The sequence below is a fragment of the Pleurodeles waltl genome, chromosome 1_2 (assembly GCF_031143425.1).
Source record: "Pleurodeles waltl isolate 20211129_DDA chromosome 1_2, aPleWal1.hap1.20221129, whole genome shotgun sequence".
NCBI classification, from domain to species: domain Eukaryota; kingdom Metazoa; phylum Chordata; class Amphibia; order Caudata; family Salamandridae; genus Pleurodeles; species Pleurodeles waltl.
In genome coordinates this window covers 468,603,352-468,620,596 of record NC_090437.1, presented here as the reverse complement: position 1 = coordinate 468,620,596, position 17,245 = coordinate 468,603,352, and the positions used below count along the sequence as shown (strand labels likewise).

The following is a 17,245-nucleotide window of genomic DNA, read 5'->3' as shown; positions in this document are numbered from 1 at the left end:
TCAAAGTGATTTTTAGAAGATTCTGCAGGAACTGGCCTAGGAAGACATATCACATTGTCATCCTCACGTTTGTCTGCAACTCCTCTGATTTTTCAAATTGTCTCTCCTATTTCTGTCTTTTAACTAAATGATTTTTCTGTGCAATTTGTTTATGTCCATTCTGGACATTCAAGTCTTTTCTCCACTGCCCTCAAACTTTCATTGGAGATTTCCTTATGCCCTTGGAAAGCAGTGATATCCTTTCACAATAATTGAGCTTCCAATGCTACATTCAAACCACAGAGCTACCTTAATGTCTGCTAATTCTTTCAGCAGCATGACTAGAGCTGAACCAGAGATAGATTTTTTGTTCACTATTTGTTCACTATTTCCTTGTCCTGTTGCTTTCTTCTGAAACAGAAGCTGTCTCACCAATTTCACTTTTGGCAGTGCAAGTGAGTGTTCCACCCGGCTTAGCAAAAACCTGGTATATATTCATGCACTGGAATTCTGTGCGCTCAAGTTATAGTAGGATGAAGTACCTGGTACAATATAGTCCAATATAGTCCAAATCAGTGCAATATTTCAAGTAGAATAACTTGTACTATATTGGTAGTCTTCTTACTCCCATGGTGTCTTATATTCCCCTGCATGATGCCTGGTTAGAAAAAAATAAAAGAGTGGCAATAAAAGAGTAGGAACTAGAAAATGTTCTCAAGTACCCGAATCTTGGCAGAGTGATAGTCCTTTCAGTCTCTGACAGAGAAATAGAGCCTTTCTCTGTTTATGTTGCATCTTGTCTGTCCCATTGCAAGATGGTCTACTTAGTTTTGCTGCTTGTTGATAATTCAGTGCTTGCATGGTACTAGAAGTCTGTCTCTCCCCTCTTGTACTTCATCCTCATGCATCTCTCCTTCTGTGACCTCTCTCTATTCTGTTGCCCTCTTGTCTTTTCTACCAGAGTTCACTGCTGTTTTTGGCTTGCTCCTGTTGTTATTGAATGGCTGATTTTTACCACAGATGTGCAGAGTGTCAACTGTCTACTCTCTGCCGGCTCCTACAACTGACAGAAAACTAAATGTTAACTATAGGGGGACAAACAGACACCCCATTTTATCCATAATAATATCTAATTTATTATTGGATCACAACTATTTATTACACTTCGTTTTTTCTTTTAGAAATAGTTACAAAAACCAACCTAGACACTGTAAGGAAAAAGGATGAATAACTTATCTAACTTTTCAGCATATACATTATACAACCAACAATACTTGAGAGTCAACCAACAACTATTACAATCAGTACTCTGTCCCACGCATATCCTTATAGAATAAATTATTTAAAGTTAACAGCCACTTTGTGTGTAGTCCAGCATGTTTGGTCCATTTGTAAGGTTGTTGTTGGACTTTTTTGCTTATGCAGGGTCATCCCCAATCTTTTTGCCTCCTGCCTCCTATTTTTGTATGACCTGTTGCTATTGGCTTTTGTACTCTGAGCACTTTACCACTGCTAATGCTAAAGTGTATCTGCTCTCTGTGTAAATTGTATGTAATTGGTTAATCCATAATTGGCATATTTGATTTACTGGTAAGTCCCTAGTAAAGTGTACTAGAGATGCCCAGGGCCTGTAAATCAAATGCCACTAGTGGGCCTGCAGCACTGGTTGTGCCACCCACATTAGTAGTCCTTTAATCATGTCCCAGACTTGCCACTGCAGTGTCTGTGTGTTCAGTATTAAACTGTAAATTCGACTTGGCAAATGTACCCACTTGCCAGGCCTAAACCTTCCCTTTTCTTACATGTAAGACACCCCTAAGGTAGGCCCTAAGTAGCCCCAAGGGCAGGGTGCAGTGTATGGTTAAGGTAGGAAATATAGTAATGTGTTTTATATGTCCTGACAGTGAAATATTGCTAAATTCGTTTTTCACTGTTGCAAGGCTTGTGCCTCTGTTGGGTTAACATGGGGGCTACCTTTAAATCTGATTAAAGTGTAGATTCCGTTTGGGAGCGTATAGACATATGGAGTTTGGGGTCTCTGAGCTCACAATTTGAAAATATATTTTTTTAGTAACGTTGATTTTAAGATTGTGTGTTTGAAAATGCCACTTTTAGAAAGTGAGCATTTTCTTGCTTAAACCATTTCTGTGACTCTGCCTGTTTGTGGATTCCCTGTCTGGGTCAGTTTGACAGTTGGGCTGGTTGCACCTCTCACTAGACAGTGACACAAACGGAGCTGGGGTGTAGTCTGCATTTCCTGATGAGCCATCTGTGCTAGGAGGGAGGGGAGGAGTAGTCACTCACACCTGAAAGGGCTGTGCCTGCCCTCACACAATGCAGTCTCCAACCCCCTGGTGAGTGCCTGGGGCCTGGCCTGGCCATTTTTGTCATCCATCATCATGAAACCTGAACATTTAAACTCCACTAATCTCCCCCACTTGCGTTGATCTTGCATTTCCTTTCCTTGTTTGTAATACAATGCCACTCTCCTTTTGTTCCATTTTTGACCATTCTCTAACACCACATGCCAATCATGAACATCACTCACTTCCATGGGGGTCCGTATATTTATTTGAACAACTGCCTCTTCTACCCAATTTTATTTTAACCCAATCCCCCTTGTTTATCCTGCCACTTTCGCTCCTGCCTTCTCCTGTTTTACCTTGCTCCTCCATCCACTGCGGAGTCATTTTTGTTTTGGGTTTTCTACCCCTCATTCTCACAAAGGGAATCTCCCCTGTTCCACCATTCTCTGTAGTGTTATACGCCCACACCATTTCTTCAACTGTTTCCCTCACCCCCTTACGATTTTGCACCGCCATTTGTATAGCACCTTTCACCATACGATTCACTCGTTCCACCATTCCATTTCCCTGGGTGTTATACAGTGATGTACACACATGTTTGATGCCATTCCCAGCTAAGACATTTTTCATTTCCATCGATGTGAGTTGTGTCCACTGTCTGTCACTAGAAAACTCTGATTCCCTTCACTCCTAAACACCTTTTTGAGTACTCTGATCATGCTTTCCGTAGTCACATGCCTAACAAACTCCACCGTGACCCACCTTGAATTCACATCAACCATCACCACAACAAAATGCTCATTCTTGTTCACATAATCCATATGTCCCAACACAACTTCTTCCACAGACCTCCTTTTTCACTGATACACCCCATACCCTCATTAGTTACTTTCAATCTCTTCTCACTCTCCTAACACATGTTACATTCTGCCACCCACCCACTCATTCACTCGTTGATCTATACCTGTCCACCAAAATTTCTCCTTTAATCTTTTTTTTAGTAAGCGTCTGCCCTAAATTGCCTTCATAAGCCAACATCACTAACCTTGTCTTAATTCCATCAGGCGGTATTAGCCTGTCACCACGCATGATCGAGTTCCCATCCGCCCCAATTGTCAATTGTTCTTGCAATTTCATAAAAGGATGAGCCCCCACCTTCAATTCACTCTTTCGCTTCCACCTTTCACAAATGTTCCTCCTCACTTCCTGAAACACTTCATCTTTACTGACAGCCGTCTCCCATTCTTCACGTGTAATAGCTTTAAAATCGCCTTCCAATGTGTCTTCCACCACAACTTAAACTACCTCCTCATCAACTTGCTGCCTACCTGTAGTTTCTAAAGGTAACCTAGAAATGCAGTCAGCTTGTACATTTTCCAACCTGCTACGTATTCCACCTCGCAACGATATTCTTGTAGACGAGCTGCTAATCTTGCTAACCTTGCCTGTCCCAACTGGCCTCAACACTCTTAAAAGTGGTTTGTGATCAGTTTGTAACGTAAAATATACACCCCACGCGTAAGTGTGAAAATATTCCATTCTCCATGCCGCAGCCAAAGCCTCCTTTTCAATTACTGCATAGTTACGTTCAGTTTGACTTAAAGGCCTGGATGTAAATGCCACTGGCTTCTCCACCCAATTTTTGTACTGAGATAATACTGCTCCTAGCCCGTGTGCACTTGCGTCCACCGTAATCACTGTCATGCATTTTGGCTCAAAAGGAGTCAGAATCTTTGCATTCACGATATCCTCCTTAATGTCCCTTAAGGCTTGTTCTTTTTCACTCCCCCACTGATATTCTCTGCCCTTCCTCAATAACTCCCTTAATGGCTCAGTCTTTTCTGTAAAAATTGTTCACAAACTTTGCATAATATTCTGCTAATCCCATAAAGGACCTTAGTTGATCTTTCCCCGAAGGTGTGGCAGCTTCCCTTATCGACTTTACCAAATTTTCCTTTGGACTAACTCCTTGCCCTGAAATAGTATATCCCAAATACTCTACTTCCGCCAGCAAAAACTGACACTTCCCTTTACTCAAAGTCAAACCTGCCTCTCTGAAAATATTCAGCACCCTCACCAAAGTGTTATTGTGCTCTTCCTTTGGAGCTCCATAAATTAATACATCATCCTGAAAAAACCTCACACAGGGAACTCCATCCAACAAGACATTCATCAAACATTGGAAAACATTAGAAATCAAAGGCGGAGCAAGACGGTCGCCGTGTAGCTGCGAGGCACGTCGGCCCCGCCCACCCCAGATCTCGGATGCCGGCAGTCCGCGCCGCGTAGGATGCTGGAAACGGTTGCAGAGAAGCCGCTCCCATTCCATGGAGTGTCAGATTCGTTTTGCCATGAACTGAGGCGGCAACGACAGCAGCAATGGCAGCAGCCCCAGCGGCCCCAGGAGAGCTGCTTCTGAGCGGTGTGCTCTGTGCACCGGCTATCGACCCGATCTCCACGAGGCTGGGCTCACGCTGGCCTTCATCTCTGGATCTTGGACTTATTGGGGGAAGCGCTACAAGGAGGATGGTCTTCCCAATCTGCTTCTCTCCCCTGCACCCATCAAAACCAAGTAAGAGGAGGGGGCAAGGGGAGTGAAGTTGCTGAATTGTGCTGAGCCTTGGAGAGAAAATGGCCGCACTCACCCCAACTGAACAGCTCCATATTAAATATATAAAGCACATAAAGCAGAACTAAGTACATTAAGTGCACTCTAAGCACACTATAGACGGTAGGGCTATGAAACTGAAACGGTTTTAAAAATACCAAAATATTAAGACATGTATCAAGGGAATCACCAGTGATTACTACCCGAAGCTTCTACTTACTTCTACTATAGGGGCCATCATACCTGTGGGGGTACCTTAACGAATCGCCAGATTTCAGCTGGAATATGCTCTCCTTAAGGCTAATGGTCACAATTGTTACACTGATTATAACCTAATGAGTGTTGGGTGGCTCCAATGTTATTTGATACACAGGTCGGCACAGTTAGCTACCTGCGCACTCCCTTTCAGCCTGGAATGGGTGTTATTAAAGGGGTGATACACGATGTGATAGCGGCAGTAGGAGGACTAGCTGGATTTGTGAGAGCGCTACCTCACGTCTTGAAAATAAGCATGGCACCAAAAACAGCTTGGAACTCTGGAGATAAGATGGATGGGCCCAAAATAACACGTATAGGAAAAGATAAGGGGGACCCAGCTGGAGCAAACAGGCGCCCTATATCGACAATGGCCTAACCAACTGGGAAAAATACGTCTGGCCTAGGGAAAGACCCCAAGACCGATGACAACACCACCCCCCTATTGGAGGCTAGGGGAAAAGGCAAAAGTCAATCTACTATTACGTCTTTTCTTGCAGGGGGAGCGCAAGAAAGCGGTACTGCACACACAATCCCCCCTCCGGAAATAGTCTGTTTGTAACAGAAACTATCCCCTTGGGTACCTGCAGCGAGAAGACTCTTATTGAAATTAAGGAACCCCTTAAAAAAGCTGCACAAGGCAGTGATGGACTGTGAGCGTCTTGGACAACAGTGCAGTGACAAGAAGGAAGGAGAGGGGCTCCCCCGCCAGAAAAGAGCGGCCTCAAGCGCAGCGATCTGAGAACCTAACCGGGGTAGAAGCCACAAGTGATACAACTGCCACATTGGGTACCGAAGATTTGTAAAATGTGCCGTTAAAACCGAGGGGATGGGACAAGGAAATCGAAAAAGAGATGAAACCCTCGGATTGGGCTAAAGACAGTGGCGATACATTTTATTCTCTGACAGAGGAATCCGATCTCAGCAGCGGTGAGCATAGCTTCAGCGAATCTGGTAGTAGTGTGTCTTCCGAGACTGGAAATGTATCATCAAGCAACGAACCCACAGTACGGCAGCTGGGGCGGCAGCGGAAGTGCACAAAAATACAGTCTTGCCCCCAGGAGGGCACTGAATTCTCTACATCAATTGGTAGCAAGACTTTAAAGTGGGACTAGTCTGGCATTAGACTAACAGATGCACCTACTACGAGTGGTCAGCAGTTGGTTAACAACAACATGGAAGGAAGTACAGGAGGTCCGACAAGTAGCGCATGTTTGGTTGGTGCTGATTCTGGGATGCTGCAATCGATTTACAACTCAATTAAAGAACTTCAAACAGAGACTAGGATTGAAAATCACTGCGCAAGGTTTGCTACAAAGCGCTTGCAAGGAACAGTCCGCAAAGTTGCAAAGTCATGTACTGAAATTGGAGCTAAGCTGTGCTCGACGGACGAAAGGATAGCAGCAGTCGAAGAGGACGTTGATGCCCTAAAACAACAGAGTGTTACGCGGGATGGCCAATTGACTGATGTAATGTGGAAGCTGGAAGATTTTGAGAATCGACAGAGAAGAAAATAATTTGCGTTTTCTGGGCATAGATGAAGGGCTGGAAAGGAGTGACATTCAGGCCTACATGATTAAGCTCTTAAGGGGGGGGCCTTTCCTGAATTGGGTAATTGGGATTGGGACAACGAGGTTCAGCATGTCCATAGGTTCCCGGTAACCCTGGAGGAGGGAGGGCATTCAGCAGAACCTAAATACCCTAGAGCTATTTTGGTCTTTTTTGGCAACAATTTGCTACGGCAGGCTATTTCTGACAAAGCTCGTCCTAATACCCCACGTAGTGTGGAAGGAGTTACTTTTTTCACTCTGCCAAATTTTTGCCACATAACTGTTGAACGGAGATGGCGGCTCCGACAGCTGATTAAACTGTTCTTGGACAAGGGGGGGGAGAAGCCTATTTGATGGCCCCTGCTCACCTCAAAACTGTAGTGAATGGGAAAGTAAGAGTGTTCACATCAGAGATCCAAGCAAAAGAATATCTGATGGGGCTCAATTGATAGGGGTCAAAGATACTAAGTGAATTCGGTGGGGGGCGGGCGGCCCACATCTATACAACACCAACATTCAGGCCAATGGTGGTCTGATTGCTCAACATGATGGGGGGCTGGCTGGGAGAGGGAGATCCCAACCAGTCCTAGTGGAGGGGTGGGTGGATGGGAGTGGGGGGGGAGGGGGAAGGGGATGGAAGAGGGACTGGGGAGAAGGGTGCATGGGGAGTAAAAAAGGAAAAAATGGGAAAGGAAGGGATAAAGAGAAGCAAGAGAAGTATAAGGACAGGGGAGGAAACGGAGAAGGGAAAAATATCCAGAATACTCAAGATCTCACTCAGCCAGGTAGGAAAGCAATTGAAAAGCAATTGGAGGGAGGGAAAAAAAAAAAAAGAATAAAAAATGACTAGACTTCGAATAGCTTCAATTAACATTTGTGGAATAAATGACCCCCGAAAAAGAAGAAAAGTTGCAGAAGATTTAACAATTCTTAAGGCCGATGTTTACTGCCTACAAAAGACACATGTGGAGTATAAAAATTGCAGAACTTTAGGGTCACTCGGTATGAGAATGATAGTTTGCTCAGAACAAGATGTTAAAACCAAGGGGGTGGCAATATTGGACCGGAGTAATAAACTAAAATTCGCTAGACAGAAGGCTGACAGGAATGGGAGATGGGCAATTGTAGAATGCTGCTACAGAAAAGGAAGTTTTACTTTATGCTCTGTATATGGGGTAGTTACCGACGATCCAGCAGTAATGGATACCCTCGCTATAGAACTAGCAGGTTGGTCTCCCCCGTATATTCTTTGTGGTGATTTCAACTTTAACGGCTCTTGGGATGGACTGCAGGATCTATTAGCACCTACAGTTAAGAAATATCAGGGACGCAAGCCTCGCATATTCAAGGCAATGGTCGCCATTCAGAAGGAGCTAGGATTAGTGGATGCCTGGGTAAAGCCATGCGATCCAGATCCTGGATACACTTATTTTTCGGCCCCTCGTGCGAAGCTGGCCCGACTAGATTTTTTCTTGACATCCCCTGAATTATTAACGCATGCAAGTATGGAATTATTTACACGGATTATGTCAGATCACAACCCATTAGTATTTGACTTGGAGTTAGATGGTCTTGAGTATAAAGCCAGGAGGTGGACCTTCGAAAGAGGGATCCTTAAGGATCCTGAATACTGTGACTATATGAGAAACTGGATAGTCGAATTCTTGGGGATTAATCAGGGGACAGCCCCAGTAGAGATAGCCTGGGATACCTTGAAAGCAGGAGTACAGGGGGAAACCCTGAGCTTTAGCCTTAAGAAACAAAAAAACGCCCAAAGTAGAATAAGGGATCTGCGTATGAAGCTTAGAGATGTAGAAAGACAGTTGATTATAGCTATAGAAAAGGGGGAGGATATAAACAAAATCCAGGAGCAGATTGCTATAGCAAAAGCAGCAATAAACGAGGTTACCGCACAAAGAATAGCGGAAAAATATCTGGTGCAATGCTCTGAAGAGTACGAGTTCGGAGAAAGATCTGGACACCTGTTGGCAATAAGGGCAAGTCATAAAACAGCAGCTGGGGTCATTAGAGAGATCAGTGATCAGCAAGGACAAATAGTGTCAGATGCGGATGGAATTAGGAAGGTGTTCCAGAGATATTATATGGAGCTATATAATGACACATCTGTATTTTCGGACACAGAGATGTTAGAATTCCTAAACTCTATCGAGATTAATACATTATCAGAGGAGGACCATCTGCATCTGGAAGGTCAGATGGACGGCCTAGAATTAGACAAGGCACTGAGTGAACTTGCCACTGGGAAAGCTTCTGGTCCTGACGCGATCCCTCTAGAGTTTTATAAAACTTTTAAAGCACTGTTGCTCCCTTTGATGATAGAGCTATTTATTCAGGTACAGATTGGTGTGGAAATCCCGCCATCATGGGGAATGGCCAACATAGTAGTTTTTCTGAAGAAAGGGAAGGCCCCACAGAGCCCGGCTTCCTATCGGCCGATTACATTAATCAATAGCGATGTTAAAATCTATTCCAAAATACTTGCTGCTCGATTATCCTCGGTGATTTAGAAACTGGTAACACCTAGACAACATGGATTTGTCCCGGGTAGAGACACTACTGAACATATTCGAAGAGTCATCACGCTCTTCGATGCTACAGAAGTGGCTGAGGAGCCCATGGCAGTTGCATTATTAGATGCAGAGAAGGCATTTGATCGGGTAAATTGGAAATATCTGTGGCAGGTTATGGAGCATTATGGTTTTGGGAAGAAATGTATTCTAGCAATAAGGGCTATATATAGGTCCCCGGGAGTGAGAATACAGCTAATGGGAGGGCAATCCGAGTGTATCCAGGTAGGGAAAGGTAGTAGGCAGGGATGTCCATGCTCCCCGCTGCTGTTTGCTCTATATATAGATCCCCTGCTCAGACAGTTAGAAGGGAATAGCAGGATCCCACCGGTGTGTAGGCATGGACGGGATACAAAAGTCTTAGCATACGCGGATGACATAGCCATTATAACTCCTAACCCAGATCTAGCACTGAAAGAAGTTGAAGAGGTGACGAGCAAATTTGGAATGTTTTCTGGATAATTGCTAAATAGAACAAAAACGCGATTACTGATTAATCAATACACAAACACTCAGGATAATCGGAGGGTCGACCATGCAGTTTATCTGGGCATCGATATTACACCAAGAGTAGGAGAGATTATCAACCTGAATCCGGACCCAATACTTGCGAAAGCCAAAAATGATATGTGTAGATGGAATAATTTACATATGACTATAATCGGGAGGTGTAATATGGTTAAAATGATTCTCCTCCCTAAACTATTGTATATTTTCCGCACTATACCATTGAGTTTTACAAACTCTTGGTTTGAGGAGATGGATCGGTTAGTCATGAGATTTATTTGGGCATATGGCAAGTGCAGAAGAGCGGGTAAATTTATGTCTCTACCTCGGGAAAAGGGGGGGTGGTCCCTACCAAATATGAAATTATATCAAATGGCAGCAGCTTTTCAGTATATGCACCCATTATGGGGGGGAAAGACAGGAGAGATTGGGGTAGAGGACTGTCCTAATATCTATGAGCTGCTTGTAGGAGCCGCAGCTAATGGATGCCTGTTAACATTCCACGAACCTGTATACTACAAGAAAGCTCAATATAAGGTACTAGAGGCAGCCTACAAATGTTGGCGGTCATGGCGGAAAAAAAATGGGCTTGGAAGATTTAATCATTATACTATAATAATAAAGAACAACCCATCGCTCCCCGAAATATTTAAGGATAACTATATGGTAAAATGGGCTTCTTTAGGTATAGAAAGGCTAGGAGACTTTTTTGATGATCTCGGGGTTAAGGTGTTTAATAGTCTTCAAGAACAGTACGGTTTAGAGCGAAGGGACTTTTTCAAATATCAACAGATACAAGACTTTTGGGGTAAAAAAACAGGGGTACAGGGATTCAAAAGTAATTTGTTGCTTAATGATATCTTTGGAAAATCTAATATAACAATTAAGTTAATCTATTCATCATTGATGGCAGAACAACCTGATGATCTTGAGAAGTACAGTGAGAGGTGGAAGGACAAGCTGGCTGATGGGAGTACTAACCTTCTCAAATCATTAGAACTGGGACATACCATGTTACTCTCTTCCTCTTTGCAAGCACAACATTACAAGACCGTGTTCGACTTGTATCACACACCAGCTCACCTCGTTAAGTGGGGGGGCTCACTAGGGACAAACTGCCCGAGATGTGGGGCTCACGGAACAGATATTGTACATATGTTTGCCACTTGTGGGGAACTGATGGCACTGAGAGACGCCATTCAACTTGTGCTAAAAGGGGTATTGGGATATGATCTGGATCTTACCCCTGAGATCATGGTCTTGGGGGTCGCGGCGGAAATAAGGGGATGCCATAGAGCATTTATATTTCTTGCCATGGCGGTCTATCGATTATGCATCTCCTCTGCATGGTTGAACCCACGACCACCGTCATGGCAGCAGTGGCTGGGCAAATTATTGTCTGTATATCATTTGGAAATCGCACTGTATGAACGCAAGGGGAGATGGGCTAGGAAAAAATGGAAGGCAATATGGGGACAATTTCAGGATTGGATCCTGGCCCATTAATGCATGATTAACTCAAGGCTTTCCCGAACCAACAAAACTGAAACTCTCTTCCTTTAGGCTAATCGGACTATGTAATCATCTCTTGAATTCTTATGTTATGGGCAAAGTGACATATGAATGTAACTATTTCTCTTTCTTTTCCACAAAAAAAAAAAAGAAAAACATTAGAAGCAGATGCCAACCCAAATGGAAGTCTTGTAAATTGAAGCACACCTTCCGTTGTTATGAAGGCAGTTAAATTCTTTGATTTTTCATGCATCTTAATCTGGTGGTATGCAGACTTGAGATCTAATCTGGTAAAGCACTTCGCCCCATTCAACTGCAACACCATCTCTGAAATGTTAGGTATTGGAAAACGGTCCAACTTTATGGCCTGGTTCAAAGATCTGAGGTACACACAAAATCTTAAACACCCATCACTCTTCTTTGTTATAACCACCGGCGACAACCACTCGGAGGCCTCCACTGACTCAATTATGTCCTCCTCCTGCATTTCCTTTAACATCTCTCTCACTTCACTCCTTCCAGCAATTGGCACCCTACGCACACTATGTCTCACTGGTATCGTCCCTCTCTTCATTTTTATCTCATGCACATAACCCTTTAGTACACCAATGCGATTTTCAAATACCTCCCCAAAATGTTTTAATATTTCATCAACTCCATCCTCCTGCACCACCAAAACTTGTTTGCCTGATCTGGGGTCCCATATTACCTTAAATCATGTTGCTGCATCTACCCTAAAATGGCTGGGCCATCATTGGACACGTACACTTTACCTTCTGAGGTCCTCCCTTTAAATTCAAATGACGCATTCATGAAACCCCTTATGATGATGTCTGCTCCCCATAGCCCTTCAGCTTCACATCACTGAGTTGTAACTTTACTCCAGGCCATACCTTGTTGAATACTCTGGCTGGCACAATGGAATACATTGAACCTGAATCCACCAACAACTCGATTTCTTTCCCATTGATTTTAAAAATTGCCTTTGGCCTGACAATCTCCGAACACACCTTACTTTCAATGCAGAGCACCCTATCTGGCATTGACTCTACATCCCCACCACACGCTGCTCTACCATGTGACAAATCTCTACACACTCTTGCTAAATGGCGCTTCTACCACATTTCCTTCAGACTTTATCACAAGCAAAACACCCTCTAAAGTCAGCAATGTGGGATAAACGCCCACATATGTAACAACCTTAGAAATGTGGTTTGGTATTATTCCTCTCTTTGCACTTGTTTCTGCTATACTTCTCTTTACTACTCGCTTAATGTGACCTGGTGGTTACCGGTGGGGCCCACTGGCACTCCCTTTTTGGCACATATTTTTCCTCATCAAATATTGACCACAAACAAGGGAAGGAAACATACACAACTGGTAAACGAGTGGAAAAGAGAGATTGAAAAACCAGCATCAATAGAGAAAGCAAGGATTGGCAACAGTGAGATAAAGGAGCAGCAGTGTCTGCTAGTGGATTAAAGAAGCTCCAGGTGAATTAAGACTACGCAGCCTATGTATTCGGCGCAGCGATTATTAATAACAATGGTAGGTCTGAGCTTTGTGCGCCAACACTGATTCTTTCACAAAGTAAGTACTGGCTGCATTCCTCTAAGAAACAGCAGTTTGTAAAGAGAACTCAAGCAGCCCGCATGATCTGGGATTCCTCTCAGGTCTGTGCTGCCACTCTCTCTCTTGCTGCTGACTGCCATTTTCCTTTCCCAGGTACCCTTTCCTCACTTTTCTTAGCTTCCTTTGGTTAGAACAGAGGCCGATGGTCAACAGACCTCCCTATGCACCGCATTGAGGAAAAGTGATACTCCTATTCTATGTCTGTGCCCACCCCCAAGCCAGTCTTGTCTCCTTCGACCACACAACCAGTTTTGGACAGAAGCCACAGGGTCAGCATATATTCAAGCCACAGTCCACTGTGTCTCTTCCCTTGCTGCTCAGTCTCCTGTTCCTTTGGAATCAATGGCAGCTCAACCCAGAGGGGCCACCAGTAACTTACTAGAGTGACAGGTTTCAACTACAGGACATCATTGGCTCTATGTCTGTAGTCATGACTTTAGTTGTGGGTACCAAAAGAAGCACGTAAACTGCTTTTGCTTTTCCAAGCTTGTGGGGGATCCCAAAAGATGCATCTGCTCTGACGTTGCAGGAGGTCATGCCTCAAGTGTTGATATAAGTGACAGTATCTACTATAATGTCCAAATCATGGTCGGGTACAATTGAATGCATGTCATTTATTGGCCACAAAGTTATATGTGAACTATATATCTATTTTGCATTCTGGTTAAGGGATTTTTTTCAGGTGCAGAACCAGTGCTGTTTACTTCCTATGAAAAAAATACTTTAAACTGATTTTTTTCATGGTAATATATTATGCTTTTCCTAAAGATTAATTATCCATGTGAAATTTAGTTCTTGCGCATGCCCATGAAACAAAAGAGAATGACTTCTCTAGTATGCGTGCAATGTTACACTGCGACTGCTGTCCAGTAACTTTCTTTTCACCAAGGATTGGTCATTTAAAAAATAATCAATTTGAGAAGGAGTGTAAAAATCAATGATTCGTGCAAATCGTGGCACTCAGTTACAATGTGTCACGCACCCTTGTCTAGATTGGAACCTGACGGGAAAAAAACAAAATGCCAATTATACAAATAATAATAATGAGGTACGAGGTGCGCCGAAAACGGTTTATTCCTGACGGATAACTTGGCCAAACGTGTAAAAAACTTTAGACACGCTAACTGATGAGTTGTGGTACTATCAGGCTATGTCGGGGGTGTTTTAGAAAGGAAAGTACAGTGTTAACATTTTTTTGGTAATTTGGTTTCGTTTCATTTGCCTTCTAGCTCAGTGCAAGCCAGGAACATTCTCTTCCAGCGGTCTTGAGACGTGCGAGTCCTGTCCACTTGGCACGTTCCAGCCTGCCTCTGGCTCCAGAAACTGTGAAGCCTGTCCAAAAAGGATGTCGACCGTGAAAAGGGGAGCTCTTGACGTGTCTGAATGTGGAGGTTCGTCAGTTATACTGCTAATGTAACATTGTGAAATGCAATTTGAAAACATTGCTACTTTTAATATTATTATAGGCGTTTGGGAGCTTTGGAAACTGTAATGCTGCCATGCATTGTTTTTTGGGGAAGTTACAGACACAAAAAAAAACACACAATGGTTTGAAACGGCTGATCACTACTCGCTCCTATTTACGTGAATATTAATTAGGCGCCGCTCCGTCAGTGGATGTGGCACGGATTTTATCATATCAAACCATGCATAATTAGATGAACGTAGTTGGTAGGCAGCTAGACATTCTTACGGTGAAATGGAAGAGTGATGCTCGTACATATATACACATATGCTGGGACCTGGAAAGATACGAACAAATCTGCAAAAATAGGCAGTTTCACACTTTCTGCAGAGAGATACACTGTAAAAAAGTTTACATGTACCTTAGTACAGGGAGTGACAAAAAACTGGAACACCAATGCACATACACTGTTGTAGGTATAGACAGATACACAGTGAGAGTGAAGAAAGAAAGGCAACATACAGTTGGGCTGGGAGAGATGTAAACTGAGTCAGGGAGACATGTGTAAACTGAAATACACAGACATAAGCACTGGCACGGGTAGACACGAACACCGGAATGCCAAGACACACATTGTGATATGGAGACACATGCAAAAAGGGAATGACACATACAAAGTGATAGTGAACAAAGACTCACCGTTTCCACACTGCCCAGGTCCGGTCGCCACCCTACCTGAATTTCACTGTGTGTTTCCCTACCCTTCCCCACCTCTGCACTACCAAGCCCTACCACCACCTGATGATCTTCGCAGACATAATTTCCTCACATGCTGATGCCACTCCAAAAACGGACCTGGGGTATATTTACCAGCCCCTTATGACATTTTAGCACCTCCATTGCATCATTTTTTTTACGCTAAGGAGGCGGTAAGGTGGCTTTTCTGCTGCGCCATTTGCGAACCCTTGAGCCACATTATGCCTGCGTTAGGCATCATTTTTGCAAGGGGGGCGTTCCTTGAGCAGGGGGGCCCGAAAAAATGGTGCAGTGAATTTTAAAACATTTTATTGCACCATTTTTTCCATCATTTTTAACACCTGCTCAGAGCAGGCATTAAAATAATTCATCCATTATATTCAATGGGCCTCCCTGTGCTGTGCTTCACTAGTGTCAATTTTTTTATGCTATTGTAGAAAAGCACCACAATAGCATCAAAACCTTTGATGCTATTGTGCTAATGACCTCCATGGTGCACCGTATTGTAAATATGGTGCAACCATGGTGTCGTTCAGTGTGAGTAGGGAGGGTGCAAGAAAAGTGGTGCATCATCTATGATGATGCACCACTTTCTTATAAATATGCCCCACAGTTCTTTGTTCTTTTTGTTACATATTTTATTGTTACATATACGGTGATATGCCTTTGTTGACATAGGCGCGAAATAGGCTGACTGCAGAAAACTGAGACAGTGCATCATCAAAACGCTGACTATTTGTGACCAACAGCCACACGTATACATTGAACTATATGTTCATTAATAGGGCACCGCTTGATGTAAGAAACTCAGTGCTGTACTTATTTGACTACATTTGTAGATTGTTCAATGTGATATATAAATAATGCTAAAAACATATTATAAAAACTAAAACATGCATGCCATGTACATCACATTCAGTGATAACTAAAAAAGGCACTTTCTTCCAAATAACACGTTGTTGGGTCTACGTTTACCGATTAAAATATTTGTCACAGTGTGAAAGTCAAATTTGATTTTATTGCCACGATAGTGGGTAACTGACTTGAGAAACTCTGTATTATAACGCCTCACAAATGTCATTGTAGTGCTACTTCACAGAATAAACCAACTAAAGCCATAATATTAATCCTTAGTTATTGTGATTGACACCTCTCTTGACTTAACCCCTTTGCTCTGTATATGTTTTTTTATCTTTTTAATAATTACCCACTATGAAAAGCAAAAAAGCAAGTATGCAGTTTTGCTCAGTGGAATATGTTGTTTATTATGATTGTCGAGGCAAGGGAGGAGTATTGCGACCAACTCTAAGCTTCACATCTTGTGCATCATGGCGCCGCTGCAAACTCAAATGTACCCTCTGAGCATCTGAATATATAAACATGTTGTTTTAAAATAAAAGCAGTAATAAATAAAGAGTCAGACATTTATTAACTTCAGGACAAAAGTCAAAACCCACGTCATTTTAATAGTAGAGACGAGATGGATGCTACTCATCACTTCACTGCTTCACACTACGGGCCTATGCAATGGGATTGTGCTTTGGACCTGCTTACATTCCTGGGTGTATAACTAAGACATAAGAAAGAACAACAAAGAATAAACCATACATACAGACATGCAAATATTAATATGCTATGCTTCACTATTTTTGAGGAAGGGCAAGAAGAGCAGGGCCCATTTGTGGGCTTTCCCTTTCATACGTTCCAACCCTTCCAAACACATTATACTCCGCTGACCTAATATCTGCATATTTGGTTTATACCATGCTGTTCTTTCAGGTGCATATTCGAACAGCTTTTTAAGCTAAATCAGAGCACAATCGTATTGCATAGGTCAAAGTGTGAAGGAGGGATGATCTAAGCTAGAACCCGAGTACCTGGAAGACGGAGCTCTGCTAATGCAAAATAAGTGCTTTGGCCTTTGTAATGTAGTCTTAATTGTGTGAATTTACACATGCTACTACACTTGCTCCAAATAGTATTTTTTATTGAGCCACGTTTAATTTCACAGGCTTGGCATAGATGTATATATATTTTATTTTAGATGTTTATTTTGGGATAGCTTGAAAAAAAAAATGTTTTCATGCAGGGAAGTGTTTCTTGACTATATTGTTTGACTGTCTGTAATAAATAGAATGGAAACATTC

At 42.9% G+C, this 17,245-nt stretch overlaps 1 protein-coding gene across 2 annotated transcripts in view; it reads left to right on the top strand.

The window, feature by feature from the left end:
* SVEP1 (sushi, von Willebrand factor type A, EGF and pentraxin domain containing 1) overlaps positions 1-17,245 on the top strand; it is an 881,565-nt gene that overhangs the window by 439,250 nt on the left and 425,070 nt on the right. For both annotated transcript variants that reach the window (XM_069240886.1, XM_069240895.1), the window contains exon 18: positions 14,167-14,328. In XM_069240886.1, coding sequence (XP_069096987.1) covers positions 14,167-14,328 — 162 coding nt within the window. The remainder of the gene's footprint in view (positions 1-14,166; positions 14,329-17,245) is intronic.